Here is an 18,077-nt window from a genome sequence, read left to right as displayed (position 1 = left end):
AACGAATCCGGACATATTTAGTTAGTGAGATTTTTTTGTTCCACATAAGCCATATGTTTTCCTCGTTCTTGGGGCCCTTCATTGTTCAGTATACGAGTAGAAGAAGATTATCCCGAACAAACAAACATAATTTTCTTGCCAACTCACCTTTGTGTGAAAGATTCATTTATTATTCGTTTCTTGGAACACGTTAACCTTCTATTATTGGTTACGGTCGGCTGGGCTTTTACGGACTTTGGTAATAGTCAACATTGTCTTATGTTAGACTAGCCAACCTGGGCGGCTTCGCCCGCTTGAACTACATGAATACTTATTAAATATGTTTATGAAATTATTTTCAGTTTAGGGGTGAAAGTGAATTATATAACACGTGTTGAATGAAATATTTTAAGCCTAAATTTAAAATTTTATAAAAATCGGTGCCGATTTCAAAAAAAATCCATACAAACTTTCAACCCCTATTTTATCCCTTTAGGGTAAAAATTTTTCAAAATACCTTCTTAATGGGTGTCCACATTGCAAAAATATACATCTGTCCAAATTTCACGTTTCTTCCATCAGCAGTTACGGCTGTGCGTGCATCTTACCTCCTAGTCCGTGGGAACATCTCCTTTTATATATATATATATATATATATATATATATATATATACATATATATATATATATATATATATATATATATATATATATATATATATATATATATATGTATGTATATAATATCTATATATGTATGTATAGATAGAGAGAGGCTAGTCTTTGCGTAGGGGTACAAGTGTGTGACTATAAACATGACGGGTTGTGGAAACTGGAAAAAAGATAGAAGACAGATTATAAGCATGATAATTATATATTTTCGCAAATATTATTAAATTTTTGTGTAAAGAATGCCGGGTTTCTGGAACATTCTTTTATTTGTATTTACAAATTTAATAAAGAATGCAATAGTGCCATTTCTTATCTCATTTGGTATTCAATTACTATGCGTATACGCGAAAGTAACGTGTATTTTTGACATAAAGTTTTATATATACCATCAAAACTTGTCTTGGTAATTAGTCAATAACATTCCCATCACTATTGAATGAAAAAGTGGCTATTTAATCTATATCAGAAAAAAATATTTAGCCTAACAAATAGCCTATCCAATTTGGAAAAACAGCAAATCATTTAATATTTTCCAACGGCATTAATAAACGGGTTCCAATAAAGTTTTAAAATGGCCATTCATTCATTCATTCATTGCATTCGCAACGATCGTTCAGAGTTTTGGGTGACAATAGGAAATATTTGTGTAATAGCCACCGCTGTTTACGTAGTTCGGCGCAATTCACCCTAAAATAACACTTAATGCAACAACGTCCAACATCATCAATTACCCACCCTTTGTACAATTTTCTTTGCGTTTCATCCCCCTCGCAAATTCCTGCTCGTTCATCATGAATACGCACCGAAAAATGACAACCAGAGGAATACAATTATGCAAGTGTATAAATCTGTGCTGATTCTTATATTTTACCAAATTATTTAAAATAGCTTTGACTAAATTGAATAATATAGATGCTTCTATATTTTGAAGTTATAAAAACATGAACAAATCTCAAATTAAGGGCGGAAAGAGGAGAACGGAATGTCAAGGACATGAGATTTACTTCCTATCCTGGATTATTTGCGGGGTAAAGGTGTCTTAGAGTGGAGACCCCGTACAAAACGACCGGTGGGGCGACCCCCTGCCAGATGGGCCGATGACATAAATAGGTTGGCGGGAATCGGGTGGGTCCGAAGAGCTGAAGATCGAATGTGGTGGCGAGAATTGGGGAAGGCCTATGTCCAGCAGTGGACAAAAGATGGCTGTTGATGATGAAAGCATCAAGCTAAAAAAAAGCGGTAAAAGCTCATGCTTCTGTGAGGTTGCTTATGCCTTCTGAGTTGAGTTAGCACAATGAACGACCTAGTGTTCGTTTTTATATTCTGTTAGTGCTAAATAATAATTACAATTTCAATTAGAATATGTTGCTGGAAATATTTATACTATCAATTCTCATTATTGCAAGTGTCTGCTTTCACAAGCACCAATTGATCATTGTATCATGCAAATTTACTTTGAAAATTATTTCCGTGTTAATAATGCGGAAATTATTTAATTGAGTACTAACTCAATATAATTTGACATACGTTTTTTTTAGATTTAAAAAACATACTTTTGTACAAGAAATACTAGAAAAAAAAATCGCTTATAATCATCACCTCCAAAAAAACCATCGAATAAACAATCTAAAAAATAACTAAAAAAAACTAGCCAACTAATTTCCATTCGTATGTAACACTATATCAAGGGGTAGAAGGGTACAGGCGCGTCCATTACCGGACACGGCTAGTTATCTCCTATTGATCTGGACCAATTAAGCCGTACACCCCATGGGGATGCAGCAGTCTACGTCTGCAGTATTGTAACAGTTTTATGGACCCATACATTTAAACTACTGAGGCCAGTCGTGGCGCAGGGGAACTAAGTATGACTGTTAAGTCGACTGGTTGTAAGTTCGATCCCCACTCAAGAGAAATGAAATATTTACATAAATTTATATTATTATTATTTCCATTTCTTCAGGTTGAGTTCTGCCACTCAACCTGCAATGCCTCCAGGATTCGACTGGAAGTGGGGAAGAGAGTGTCGTAACACTAGGTTCCCTCTGCCTACCCTGCTGCGGGATACAGCGTGAAGCTGATTCTTAATTTGATCTTACATTTAAACTAATGGAAGGAAGAGAGAAGTCAGTTTTAACGTCGCGTCATTTAGAGTTTATTCTAAGTATAATCATTATAATTTTAGTTCGTGTTTCGTTCATAGTTCATGCAATTTTCGCAGGAGTTACACTAGAGACTTAGTAATTCAGTGGGAAATGTAATTTCTTTGCTCGTAACAATTTATATTTAATATGTTATGAAGGAAGGATAATTTAACTCTGTTAACTAACTGTGGTTGTGCTACTAATATAGCATCTAAACTTAAATACAGCTTTGTATTTTTTTCTCAATTTCACGCATATCCCGCATTTGGCATGGTAGGCAGAGAAAACCTAGTGTTAAGACACTCCGCTCACACTTTTCACTGAATTCTAGAGTCATTGCTTATTAAGTAGCGGGACCCGCGCTTTGCCTCGAAATTAGAGAGAAGTAAGGAAAATATTAAATATTTGGTGGTAATCGAACCCACTGTCGGGTTTAGTCACTTAGTCACATGTCCCTGCGTCACAACTGGCCTCGTAAATAGCAATATAAATCGACTAATCTAATATCGAATCAGTTATGAATGACTAATTACGAATACAAATATTACTACAGATATAGTGTTTATGTGGAACGCGACTCTAATATTACTTAGTATACTAAATTCTCAGTCGAAGTTTAACTGAATTCTCTACCAATTAAGAGAGCATCGTTAATTACTATATATTAGTTGACTATTACTGCAATGGTTTTCTCTTAACGACTGAAGCACTGCAATGCGGTACATTGCAGGGCACAGACCGCCGCTATATATAACGCTATGGAGTGAATTCGTCTGAGCCATTTTGATATTTATCACAATGTAGTAAAGTTCAGTTTGGTATAACAACATTTCAGTTTTAACTTGAACACTGAAACAAAGGATGAAACGTATGGTTAGTAGGCAATTTGGCTGATATTTATGAGTCGACATGATATAGTAAACACGATTCGCGATTTTTTTTTTTAGTTTAATAATAGTGATGTGTGTGGGTGATAATGTTTTATCTATTCGATTACGATATTTTACATATCGATTTTTTTTTATGGTTTGTTGTTGAGTGTTTGTTTTAGTTTAAACTAAGTAAGGTTATATTATGTTTGTATTGGTTGCTTACAGTAGTAAGGTACTGTTGAAGAACCAATAAATATTGTATGTATTTATTTCTTTTGTCAAATTTCAGTCTACTGAAAATGAAAATATCTTTATTACATTAAAAAAGATATTTTCATTTTCACTTGTGACACTCTTTTCCCCATTTCAATCCAATGGCGCACTTGGTTACGACACAGGAGCGAAAAAAATGATAATATTAAATATTTAATTTTCTCAAGTAGGAATCGAACCCCGCGCCACGACTGGCCTCTGGATTGAATATGAATACTTCTGTAATGGCCCTTTTAGGAACAGAACACTGAAGTTAACTGGTTAATAGGCGATAATTATTCGTAATACACTCATTCGGGTCACGTAGAACCGATTGCAGATTATGCAGCATGTTAATGACGATGCGCATTGAATTATTGGATTTCCAATTTTTGAAATTCGCTATAATAACGTCGTTATATCTAGTTTTCTATACTTGTCGTCATTTAAGAGGCCAGACGTGATCCAGGAAACAGTGTGATTGTAAACGCGGCGGTTGTGAGTTTGATTTCCACTTGAAGAAATTAAATATTTTATATTTTCATTTTTTGTTCTAATGGTGTCGAAGCTAAGCTGGGCGTTGAGTACCGCTACTCAATAGGCAAAGCGACCTGAATTCAGCATAAAGTTGGCAGTGGAGTGACTGAACACTAGGCTCTGTCTACCTACCATGCTTCTTGCGAGATCGCAATGGTGCTTGCAATGGTTGTGGTTGTTGGTCCCTCTGCCTACCCTACGGTATGCGGAATACAGCGTGACGCTAATAAAGACTAAAAGTCATTAATCTTATATCATTTATGAGTTTTTAGTTCTTTATTAGCGTCACGCTATCTATTTCTATAAAGAAATATATCTACAATACTACTACTCCATATAATGATAAAATTAAACTTACCTATTTCGGAAATTGAAGTAGCGACTATATACTTATAGGCAAGCTAAATCTCGTTAATCTATAATCTAATAAAGTTTAGAAATTTTCAAAGTAAAGAGACATTTCTTATTTTGGTTCTTTTTTAAATAAATTCTTCTAACTTTTCAGACGCTGAGTTGTACTCGGGCACGGTAGCAGACTTCAGCGGGATGGAACCCATTATATACAGAGAGCCGTTACAAACAGAACCATACGACTCTATGACTTTGAATGGTAAGCTATGGAATAAGATAACACTATGATTTACAAACACCATAGTCAAACTTTTATACTTAAAAACAAAATTATAAAGGAATATAAAAAAATATATAGTAATTAAATTACCCTTATATTATCCACTTAACGCTATCTTTTTTATTTTGAATAGTTTTTTTAAAGCAACAATAACCAACCACAACAAAGCTTAGATTCGATCAAATAATTTATACTTTGCCATATTTTGATTAAATAGTAGTTTTTAACAAGAAAAAAGATTTACCCTGGAAAATAAAAAAAATACCTTTACACCAACAGATTTATTCAAATTAAAAGCGCAGATACCTATGTGGAAAATATCCCTAGAACCTACTACACCAGGTACTCCCATGACTGTACCTATAATAAAAAAATCGAAGTGTAGATAGGATAAAAACCTTAATTATTTACATTTTCTATTCATTCAGTTGATATACATAAAAACAAACAATCTTGTGATAAATTACAAAGTTATTATTTACACAACTTGGTCCATTGCCCGCGAATGTGGCTGTCAAACATACATCCGTCAATTAATTGAATTTAGAACTCGTTTCGGCGGGAACTCACGTCACGGCCATGATATTTGACGCGACAGACGATAAATCAGATTAGGATCGTGTTAAAATTATCGACACTGCGATAGTATTATTAGGGTTGTCATATACATCACTAGCTTAGACATCGGTGACAGATTATAAAGATAATAAATAGAAAAATAATAAATTATTATTATATGTTATTAATGAGTCTAGTACATTTATTTGATTAATTTTTTAGCGTCGAATATTTCATTATTTTAATATAACAATATTACTAATGATATATGACTTGTCAATACAGGTTATTTGTATTACAATAATATTAGTTTATTAAACATAGATTAATGATAGAGTAAATATATAAATTAATTAATATACCTCTCAACATTGTAGCAGATAGTATACAGTGTTTAACTTAGAGTAATTAAACTAAATAATAGACTTACCAGCCCTGGATTAAGAGGGCTCCAGTAAATCACGTTAGTTTACATAATGCATCAATATCGACCTGTTTGCGACTAACGGTAATTATCCTGTCCACAGCTCCTGATTTCGTGAATTCATTAGTGCACGGCAATTTCGTGTATTTCTTCTTCCGTGAAACAGCCGTCGAATATATTAACTGCGGAAAAGTGAGTAGCAGTTCTATGTATTAAGTACCATATGTCTATGTAAAAATCAAAAATTAACTTCACGCTATATCCCGTACACAGCAGGGTAGGCAGAGAGTAGTGTTTAGACACTCCATTCCCCACTTTCTGCCGATTTCTGGAGGCATTGCGTGTTGAGGGGCAGAACTCAACGCCGCGCTTTGCCTCGACACCAGAGCGAAGAAATGGAAATATAAACGTAAATAAATATTTCACGATCGAGATTTCATCGAGTGGGGATCGAATCCACAACCGTCGCGTTACAGTCACACCCTTGTGCCGCTGCGCTACGACGGCCTCATTAAAGAATACACATTATATGTACCTACACTTATAAATTGATAAATATTATTATTATATTCTTTAAACTTAATAATGATAATAATATATAATTTTTGTATGACAAATTCAAAAATCATTAATCATTCATTCAGTCGGTGTTCTCCCGGGTCGCGCGCGTGTGTCGCGACGACCGCGGTGGGCCGCACAGGTTCAAACAGCGCTGGACGTCGTTCCTGAAATCGCGACTGAACTGCTCTGTTGCTGGGGACTTCCCCTTTTACTTCAATGAAATTCGTAAGTATATGTTTTTATAATTATGACCAAAAATGTTCTGGTGTCGACGCAAAGCCCGGCGTTGAGTTTCGTCACTCAATATGTAATGCCTCCAGAATTCGATGGAAAGTGGAAAACGGAAGTATCTTGGGGAATAATGTGGTGTGCGTATCGTAACATTAGGTTCCCTGGTTCCCGCTTCCTACCCTGTTATACCCAGCGTAAAGCTAAAGAAATAATGGAAAATTCTTTAGAAGCGTTCAAAATTAAGCTTGGCGTATATAAATAAAACAGATTAAAATAATTTATCACTAGGCCTTTCCATCATCTCCTCCAGGGAAATATACAAAAATGTATTTTAATACTTAACCAATTCATCAGGATGCTAACATTTATACCAAATATTTTATTAATCATTATATTTTCATTTTATTTCACAGAATCAACAACTGAGCTTATAGAGGGTGTTTACGGAGGATTGAATGCGCAACTAATCTATGGTACATTCACAACTCCTCCTAACAGTATATCTGGCAGCGCTGTATGCGCGTTCAGTATGCAGGATATTGCTGATACATTCGAAGGAACTTTTAAGGAACAGAGTGCTATTAATTCCAATTGGCTACCAGTTAATAGTGCTAAGGTGAGACTTGGTTAAAGAACTAATAGTAGAATATCTTATAAATTTTATGGGAATGCAATCCATATCTAATGGTATTATAATTCTATATTTTAAAATATATTTCAGGTACCAGAACCACGACCAGGCACATGTCACAACGACTCTCGACAATTACCAGATCAAACTTTAAACTTTATAAAGACACATGCATTGATGGACGAATCAGTGCCAGCTTTCTTTGGAGAGCCCATTGTCATTAGAACAAGTTTTCAGTAAGTATATTTATTTATTATAAATATTGTCTATAGATAGATAGGCAAACCTATAATAATATAATAAATAAAATTAAAAAGAAGACGAAGAAGAAGAAAGAAGATTTCAGGACATAATGTCCTGAAATAATGGAAAAAAATTAAAGTCTTTGGATATTCGCGTTTATATTAAATTAATATTTTATACCAAATTTTCTTTAATTCCAGCTATAGATTTACGCAGATAGCTGTAGATCCTCAAGTGAAGACTCCTGGAGGAAAGGCATACGACGTTCTCTTTATTGGCACAGGTTAGTTATATAATTCCATTAGAGGATAATAAATTATAAAATCATATAAATAGATAATTCTTTGTTACTTATACTGCACAACTTGTTTTTTTATATTGCTAAGTGTTTTATCTTTTTTAAATAAACTGAAACTCCCTTAATAATTTAATCTAAATATGTATAAACAAAACATATCTTTCAACAGATAACGGAAAAATAATAAAAGCGATCAACGCGGTATCATACGATTCAAACAAACGGGCAGTGCCCGTAGTTATAGAGGAGTTACAAGCGTTTACGGCTGGATCTCCAGTAAGGGCGTTGCGAGTGGCTCGCGCTGGACGAGACGCTGCGAGGTTAATCGCCGTGTCTGATAGAGAAGTGCTGAGTTTACGCCTGCATCGGTGCTCCAGTGATAAGATAAGCTCGTGCTCGTGAGTATTGTGTACATGTATTCACAGTCAGTTTATCTTACTTGGTATTTTTATGGTATACTAGCGGCCCGCTCGCGGTTACACCCGCGTGAACTATGTTATTATTACTTTCTGTCTCCATGACTACGTCCTAGTGACGTCTATGCAAAATTTGAACGAAGTTTCATACAAACTTTCGACCCCAAAAACAACCCCTTAGAAATCAAATATTGCAAATTCCCGGCTTAGCGAGCACCTACGTCCTATAAATAATTCCTATGCAAAATTTGAGATTCCTAGCACTTGTAGTTTCTGAGATTTCGTGATGAGTGAGTGACCTTTCGATTTTATATATATAGATTATCCTTAATAATACTATTAACAAAACGCATGAGGTTACGGGCGTTGCGATAATTATAGGTTCGATTCCCATTCGGAGGAATGAATCGCTCTGTTAAAAAGATCAAGGAAGCATCGTTGAGTTCTGCCACTGGACACGGCGGTAAATGTGGAACGGAAGTGTCTTAACATAAAATTTCTAACTTTTTAACTTAAAATTTCCTCTGCCAACCTCGTCATGTGAAATGTACAGCGTGAAGCTAAAAAACAATAAAAACAAACAAAAATAAAATATTTGTCTTCCAGCGAATGCGTAGCGCTCCAGGACCCGTACTGCGCGTGGGACAAGCAGGCGGGGCGGTGCCGCGCCTACTCTCACGGCGTCAGCCGCTGGCTCGACGAGAACTCCTTCTACCAGAGCGTGAGCACCGGCAGCCACGCCGCGTGTCCACATAGTATGTGTTTGATTTAATTATGTGTATTTAGAAATATATGTAAATTTTAAAATAGCACGATTTGAATCTACGTCTCTTGAAGATTTAGTAGGTAGAGGATTACTGGCTTTTGGATAGTTTCTGAAACGTGAGAGATATTCGTTAACTAACCACGGCACAGACTCTATTTAGACCTTATGGCCTTATTTAATCATATCTGTCTTATCTATATAAATTACCTAGTAGCTTTACGTTTAAATAATATTTTGTAAAATTTTAGGTAAAGATGCAGGCGCAGTAGGAGGACTTAGCTCAGGGCTCTACGACGACGCGAGAGGCGAGAACAAGGGCGAAGTTATCAATATAGTCCAAGATAAAGATGGGAAGGGAAATAATAATAATAATGAAGGTATTTGCTAAGAACTTAATATTATAATTTATTTACTAACAAGTTATAGGATCAATGATTGGTTTGACTAAGAGAGCATTAAAAAAGTATATTATAATATAGTTTATTTTTTTCTTTTTTACAAAGTTATAAGTATAGTATTATTTTAAAAGCGGAACGTAACGCCGCACTTTGCTTTATCAAAGTAAAAAAAAGATAATAATTGATTCCCCAGGTAGAGATTGAGTTACCGTCACCATCCTTACGCTTTTACAGTAATATTCTATCTTGCTGCGCCACAAATATTTACCTCATTTTATCTTTCTTTTTATCATTTCCCCAGGTCCAGAAGTTCTAGCTGCAGATCCACCACCAGCAGCCTACTCAGTAGAAACACTAGCCCTAGCAGTAGCCGCAGGAGCGCTGGCGGCGCTCGGCGCAGGGTTTACCGCCGGATATATATGCGGAAGGCGGTGTAAGAAGGATGATGACGATAACATGCCGTATCCTGATACAGAGTACGAGTATTTTGAACAACGGCAGAATATTAATAGGTCAGTCAATTTTTATTTGAAAAAAAAAATATATATTAATAAATATAACACTCACTACCATATGTTTCACAATATACATTTTTGTATAAGGTAAACAACACGTTTCTAAGGCAACGCCACGCATCTAAAGGTCCTCTAGTCCGAATAAAAAAACTATATTTTTCTCCCTATCATATTTTCAGAATCCAAGCCGAACCGAAGCTCCTACAACAAGTGGAAGAAGTGACCTACGCAGAACCAGTGCTAGCTCCTCCCAAGCCCGCCTCCCCGAGGGCTACTCTCCGCAAGCATCCACCATACCACCCTCATCATGAGACGCTGTTCCAGTTCCAGCCTGACGCGTACAGACGAGACAACTTCGGAACGTTGAGATCTCATCAGGTCAATGTCAGTTGGTTTTTGCTGTTTGCTTTTTGTGTGTATTGATTTATTGGTTTGGTGATAATAATGATTATTGGATATTGAAATTATTAAAATAATTATGGCTGTCTTAGCAACGGTTATGGGTTAGATTCCCATTCATAGAAATTAATTATTTTCATTTCATACTGCCTCTTAACTTACAATGTCTCGAAAGTTGGGCAGAAAGTGGGGAAAGAAGTGTTTTACCATTAGGTCCCCTGACTTCCTTGCCCTTGCTATATACGGCCAGAAACCATAAAAAAATATTATTTTCTAAACTTGCTAAACTTTATACTATTACATACAAATATAGTCGTTCAATTATTTTATAATATCATCATTGTCATCACTCAATTTTTTTCTTTCTAATTATTAGTCTTCACAAATCAATAAACCATTTATTATAATACAAATCTATGAAATAAATATAAAGATTATTTGTATTATTGAAAAGAATTATCTATTATATTTATGGAATAAATGGTTTAATGAAAACATAATTACTTAGTCACATTTTAAAAAAAAATTAAAACGAAGCAAAATAAAATAAAAGTTATTAATTTTAAATATTATATGTAGGGATCCATTATCCTATCTTCCCTACATTAGCACTATATAATTGATTTTTTTCCCACACTATCGTTTATTATAACCACCACTATTATTTAAAAGCAATATTTCATTAAAATTATAATAATAATTTGCACCTAAACAGCTTGCGATGTGGCTTGTGTGTGACAATCACTAATATATTTAATATAACTAACTCCCATTAACCTTCCATTTCATTGACCATTTAACATTGCTTATCTGTATCATGCGTGGATTATAGTGACGTTTTTTTATTTACAAAATCGATTATTACGGAAAATCGATTGCATCATTTATATCATCTATTAATATAATATAAGAAAATAATATGCAAGACCTGGAACAATGCAAGAAAGCGATAATGCTTATTTAAAAGCACCTCTTAAAACTATACTTGGGTCCCAAATACTACTTTGACCACCACTTGCAACATTGAACTCACAATTTGCATAGTAAATCTATGGAAAATTAAACAGCAATTAAAATATATACGTATAAATAGGCAAAAAAACGTCACTAAAGTCCATCCAGAACCACTAAAAATGCATTAAACCATACTCATACTCATACAAAACTGCGGCACGCCAGTTAACGCAGGAATATTCGGACCGCAGGGCGATGGCTACCGGCGCGGCAACGACAACGGCTTCTCGACCACGCGCTCAGTGAAGAAGGTGTACCTCTGAGAAACAAGCGGGGCGGAGCGCGAGCGCGACGTGCACACGCACCACCACCACACGCTGGGTACTACCACTGTTGTTACTACCACTACCACTGCTACTATATTGTGTAATCTTGACGTCTATAGGATGTAGGCGATTATTTAATTATTAGTCTAATTTTATATAAACGGATATTTTTTACAGTATTTGGCCTTGATAAACAAATTATATGTTTTTCATATAACTTGAGATTAATTGAAACATTCTTAATTCTTTTTATTTGAGACGCCGATAATGATTTTGGCCATATTATGACGTTATATAAGCGTAAACAAATAAACGTCACCTGTATGTCATTTGTGATTTAAATTATACGCGGCGTTCTTAGATATGTAGATATCTAATATTCTAGTTACATCATTAATCGCAAAAATAAATTTGAGTTACAGTCTATATAGATTCAGGTTTCCTTTGAGCATGTATTTGTTTGACCATATACCTACCCTACTCTTATTTTAGAAGGTGTTATAACCGCCATCGAAATCATTATTTTTTTGTAATAACCAAATACCTATGTGAGTGTCACCTAAACAAAACGTCATTACTTATCCTTCGAATAGCTAAAATAAGAGCTCTAAAACGAATAGATTAACTCACTCTATTCGTTTTTACAGGTTTTATTTTAGTAACTGACTTAAAAGGCAAGCTACATTCGCCATTCCCCACCCTATAAATACCGTTCCTGGGTTGCAGAAAAAAAATATAAGTAATTCATTCGTCACGAACCCTTCGTTACCTCGTTGCAGTGTCAGCACGCAGCAGCGGATCAGGGTCGGCGTCGGCGAGCGGCTCGTCGTCGTCACCGTCGCCGCCCTCCTCCTCGCCGTCGCCCTCGGCCGAGCGCCCCCCCACGCCGCCGCCCCCCGCCCCGCAGCCCTGCGCCTACATCTACCGCAACTAGCGCCCCCCCTCAACGACCCACTACCCCCACGACACTGTGATGTGATACAAACCGACATTCGTGTTACTATAGTGATCAGTGCGCGGACGACACGACACCGACACGACCGCGACGCAACTTCGTCGTCTGTCGTATCCGTATCGTCGTCGAGCAACTTACTGAAGTTGACTACAGTTAAATACTTAGCATTCTACTTTCCGAGTGAAAGAGAATATAGTTGTTCATGTTTGTTACGACTTGGATTGTATACAGTCGCCGTTTAGACGCTTCCTCCATCGTATTTACGATCCGGTACGATAGACGGTGACAGATATTGTATTTTTTTTAAAAGACAAAACATTATTATCGATGCATTTATGTATCTATGATGAGAAATGTAACAAATTTGTAGATTGTTTAGAATATACATAGTTTACTTATATTTTAGGTAAAAATATAAGTTTTGTTGGTAACATGTTGATGACTAGTTAGTGTGAAGTTGCGACGGTGGGAGGTTTCCTTGAGATTTCAAATTTAAAGTGAAATGTTAAAGAGTTTCGAGGAAAGTTCTCATTTGTATCGCAAATCGCTTTTTACTACTATTAGTAGCACGACATTAAGTATAATAAGGAGTTTCTAAAGCTGCAGATCTTTTATAAAACGACAATACGTTAATTATGCTGACTTTGTACTTAACTTTATACCTATTTATTTTATTAATTTTTCAAAGTACACGGCAGATGTAGATTTTAAAAATTTACTAAGATATTGTATTTAAGGCTAATTAAATAAATTATTATTTTTATATTTTTGTTTAATCTGTAAATAGGAATTACGATAGGCTGACTAGAAAAAAAATCTTATTAACAAATTAACAAAACTAGAAAATAATAATTTACTAATAACATTTATTTTCAGTGTCTTGGTAAAGTATTAAATTGTAATCCACTTATATTGAACATCTTATTTTTTTTATGAATATTCTTATATTCATCGCGCCATCTTGTTAAAATGAAATTTCTAATCTGTAATTTCAATCACAAACCATACATATTGTCGTTTTATATATAAAGCATCGTTTACAACAAAACAAAGTAAACGTAACAGAGTTGAGATATGATATAAATTATATTTACCCTGTATAAATAATATGTAAATCCTGATACTCATTCATTGATTAAAAAAGTGCTTCTTATGGATGTATCTAGATTATTAGGGGATCGTTTTGATAATTATTCAATAATGTTATAGATTTAGTGATTATATATATATAGATGATAGATCGTAAGCGCACTGCGGTGCAAATCTGCCAATTTAGTGCGCCATTTGTAAAGATACGATCACGAGTGGCGAGGCGGGAACATTGCCGCCATTAATACCTTCTCTTTAATCTACAGTTGATTCTAAATTAAATATCCATACGAGTGGGCCAAACTTAATGTTCTGTTCGAAAACGTTCCTGTTTCTAATTATGAACAAAACGCTTTCAACACTAGCTAGCGAGTTGTTTTCAAATGGAAAAATTATACTCATTTTCACTAATTGTTGACAATTTAATGTGTGTAAAGAAAATGTCAATTCTATTTGTAATGATCTAGTGCCTAAGTGTGTGTGGCAGGATTGTAATACGTACGCTATGTAACGACCCCTCCCGTTCAGTTACTCACGCTAGCACTCGCCCCCCAATATTTCACCTAAATAAATAAATGATACAAGCACTAAAACACTAACAAAATTTTGCAACATCAAATAATCACTAGAATATTACACAGATAATACAACACTGTTAAATATAGCAAACTAGTGCTCACGCGAGTAACTCGACCAGTGTGAATGGTACTGAAGTTAAAACTGACATTAGAGTAGATACAATAGAAGTTATAAAACAGCGTATTTGATATTTTATATAATATAAAATAATAATAAATAAAGAGGCATTCTAACAATGCCTTGTTGTACTCACGTTCATTTCACACGAATATACCAAAGATGCCATGACTTTTTAAAATATATTATTTATTTATAGATTTAATCGAATAATGTATTAATTAGTGAATTGTAATTGTTATTTTTAATTGTAAACGTAACTGCCAACTTTCTTATATATTTTGATAATAATACGCACATAATTGTTTGTTTCTAATAATTATATAATCATTTGATAGGGTAGACGCTTTTGTATTCGGCCAGATTTATTTAAATATGGTTTCTGCGAACTTTGAAAGTGGTGGGATTTAAGAAGTGTTTAAATCAGTACCACTTCTTTGTATAAATTATTATATATCTAATAATATGATGATATTATGTGGAACATACAAATATCTGACAATATATTACTGTTAAGTCAAGACAAGTATATATTCGAATGGTAATTTATTTATTAATATATATATTCGTTTGAAACATTGGGGTTATTGTATATATAATGTGTAGAATTTTAGCAACATCACAATAATTAATATTTTAAATTGAATTATATAAAAAATAAATGTAGTTTGAAATTTAAAAAAAAAACTGGCTGATAAAAAATGTATAACATTAATAACATACTCGAATAGTAACCGAGTAATGTAATCGATATAAAAAAAATAATCGATGGTGATTATCAGAATCCTCTCAAAATATTATTATTATAAAATATATATTTTTTAAACATCTGAACAACCACTTTCAAAGTTGGCGGACAATTAGCAGACATACGTAAGAGAGGCTAGTAAGTAAATGTAAAAATGTAATTTATACTTTTCGTCGAGTACATAGATAAGTAATAGGTTAAGCGCGAGGACATTTTGATGGTGAATTGTTAAGAATTGTTTTTTTGTAATGATAAAGAAGTAATATTAACGAAATGTACAATAACCATTTCTACGTTTTAAATTACTGAACCACCTTTTATACTCGTAAATTTAAAATGCCTAGAAACTATCTTTTTAAGCGTAAATTATTAATTTATGAAATATTGAAAAAAATATATTAGAACGTATCGTACGTACGTAGTTTATAGACCGCTTAATTTTTGTTTGAAACTTGGAGCCTTAGTGTTAGAAATTGAAGACTTTATGATGATAATGATGGGAAAAAAAAGTATCTGTAATTACAGAGGATTCGATTTAAAACGATCCGAAAGGTATAATATTAAGTAATACATAGTGAGTTTGCGTCACGTTATCTCAAACTAACCATCACATAGGTTTACTATAGCGTGTATATATGACGGGGTTTATTTAGGGTAGCTGCGCCTATTAGGGTCGGTGGCGCGATAATAGTCACTAGTTTTAAGTAACGCATTTAAAATATGGTGACACTGTTGAATGGAAATGATTATATTTATATTTTAGTATAATTAATACTTTATTACTATCTAGTAATTAACTGATAATTTTAAGTGTTTACAATTTAAACGATAGCTTTATTTTTTATTTTAATCATATTCTTTATAAATGAAATCGAGTAGGATAATTCTTAAAATTAGCCGTAAAAAGAATGTTTTTCACATTCCAGCATACTTATGCACCAGCCATTAAGACATTTCTGAATTGATCTCTCAACATCTTTAACGGTTTTTTTTTTAATTAATATACAGTATGTTCACTTTAGTTAGTTACAGTGTGTTCAGTTTGTCTAATAATATCTTAAAATCAGTGACAATTATCGCAGTCACCATCAACAAGTCTGTTGAACGCGCGAACAATATTTTTCTACTTCTCTCGAATCGATGCCAGCGTCAGACAAATAGACGGGGAGACGGTAACTATGGAAGTGCCTAAGTAAATTTACTTGCATCTGTAGTCTTTACGGCAAATGTTTACTCCCGGAACCCAGCCTTAGTAAGTTTATTTAGTGTGCCTTTAGGAACTACTTACTAACCGCCCATATTAGGGGCAGGTTTGGAACATCCATCCAAATCATGTTATTCAAACAAAGGTGCAAATATGTTTACGTTGTAAAATAGACGTTCCAAATCTGCCTCTCAACAGATCTGATGGTAGTTTGGGGAATCTTTATCTTTTAAAGACAAAATTTCAATATGATTTAACCGTCTCATAAATATAGTGTTTAATCAACTCTATCTTTAATATCTCTTACGTTGACCGCGTTGGTTTGCTTTTTAGTCACTCCATAGATTAAGTAGGAGTTTTATAATATTATAATGCAAGTGCAAACGCAGTGATAGATACTGTTACACCGTATTCGCTGCCCATATTTATAGAGTGCAATTTTTTATAACTAGAGACGAATAGAATGAACTCTGACGTGCAAAATATGAAATAGGCAGTCTGAGTTGGCACTGTTTTGTATTTTTTACTTCATTGTCTACAAATGTTATGATCATTTTCTCATTAAAATATTATTATTAATATATGCTAAATATTTTAGCAAAGGATAAAATGTATTCCTTTTCTTTAGTAAATAAAATATTGAAACTTGATTTGTTTTCTTTTTTTACCTTTTTGTATAATAAATTTAAATCAATCCATATCTAATCACATATGGAAAGTTTCTTCGTTTTCTTTTTTTTTTACTTTTAACGGTCATTTGCATAGTGCTTCAACGTTTAATAACATTTCCTACAAAAGGCTGTATTTTCTGCTAACTTGAAGTTTTTGCACTGATTTACAAAATATAAAAAAATATGCAAACTTCAACTATACGTGACTTTGATTGTATTATAGAAAGGTCCTCGAATGGCGACCCCGTCTCGGCAAAAGGAGCACAGGCCGCCCTCCAACCAGGTGGACCGACAACCTTAAAAAGACAGCGGGAATCCGCTGGATTTAAAGGGCGCAGGACCGGACGGAGCGGTGAGAATTAGGGGAGATTAGAAAAAATATATATTATGAAAACCACAGATACACCTTTAAATATATAGTTGTAATTTCTTGTCTACCTCGTAAATCTGTATCTTAAGAAGGCAATCAAGTCCCTCAATGGATCTTAAAGACAAAGAAACACAAGCGCATTCTGCATCCTTGCTAAAAATTTTAACCAACGTGTTTTCGTAGTAAATAGTAAAATTTCAGAATAGGTTGCAAGTTAGATAAACTTTGATATTTTATAGGCACATATATGTTATATGGTTACAATATATATAAATTTTGTTTAAAAAAAATCAGGTTAACTATTCATCTATTTCAGCGCTCTGGTAAAACTCCACCACTTGATAAACATTGTCTTAAATTTGGAAAAGTGGAGAACGGAGAGGCCACGTACTGAATTTCCCCGAAGTTTATTTCCCCGAAATTATAGATTTTCCTCTCAAATATACAATGCACAAAAGTTCAGAAAGAAAATCTAACTTCAAAGCGGCCAAGACACATCAGCCGTACTGTAAATAGTAACTACAAAATTGTTTTATA

The 18,077-nt window shown here is 34.1% G+C and overlaps 1 protein-coding gene across 4 annotated transcripts in view; it reads left to right on the top strand.

Annotated features, from left to right (window-relative positions):
* The window catches only part of Sema1a (semaphorin 1a), a 331,748-nt gene extending 314,599 nt beyond the window's left edge, over window positions 1–17,149 (top strand). Inside the window, exons 6-18 of one of the 4 annotated variants that reach the window (XM_085197182.1) lie at window positions 4,962–5,066; window positions 6,173–6,261; window positions 6,714–6,855; window positions 7,275–7,477; window positions 7,583–7,728; window positions 7,936–8,018; window positions 8,203–8,431; window positions 9,056–9,204; window positions 9,464–9,592; window positions 9,915–10,125; window positions 10,308–10,506; window positions 11,733–11,862; window positions 12,587–17,149. In XM_085197182.1, coding sequence (XP_085053308.1) covers window positions 4,962–5,066; window positions 6,173–6,261; window positions 6,714–6,855; window positions 7,275–7,477; window positions 7,583–7,728; window positions 7,936–8,018; window positions 8,203–8,431; window positions 9,056–9,204; window positions 9,464–9,592; window positions 9,915–10,125; window positions 10,308–10,506; window positions 11,733–11,804 — 1,757 coding nt within the window. In that variant the 3' untranslated portion in view covers window positions 11,805–11,862; window positions 12,587–17,149. Of the gene's footprint in view, window positions 1–4,961; window positions 5,067–6,172; window positions 6,262–6,713; window positions 6,856–7,274; window positions 7,478–7,582; window positions 7,729–7,935; window positions 8,019–8,202; window positions 8,432–9,055; window positions 9,205–9,463; window positions 9,593–9,914; window positions 10,126–10,307; window positions 10,513–11,706; window positions 11,863–12,586 lie in introns of all 4 variants that reach the window. The other 3 variants (XM_085197180.1, XM_085197181.1, XM_085197179.1) reach the window with 3 other exon arrangements.
* Window positions 17,150–18,077: the final 928 nt, after the last annotated feature.

This window comes from Heliconius melpomene, chromosome 14, assembly GCF_056956725.1.
Source record: "Heliconius melpomene rosina isolate 202511_hmr_F chromosome 14, ASM5695672v1, whole genome shotgun sequence".
Taxonomy (NCBI): Eukaryota; Metazoa; Arthropoda; class Insecta; order Lepidoptera; family Nymphalidae; genus Heliconius; species Heliconius melpomene.
Note: the sequence above shows the minus strand (reverse complement) of the source record. Positions and strands in the feature narration are given on the sequence as shown.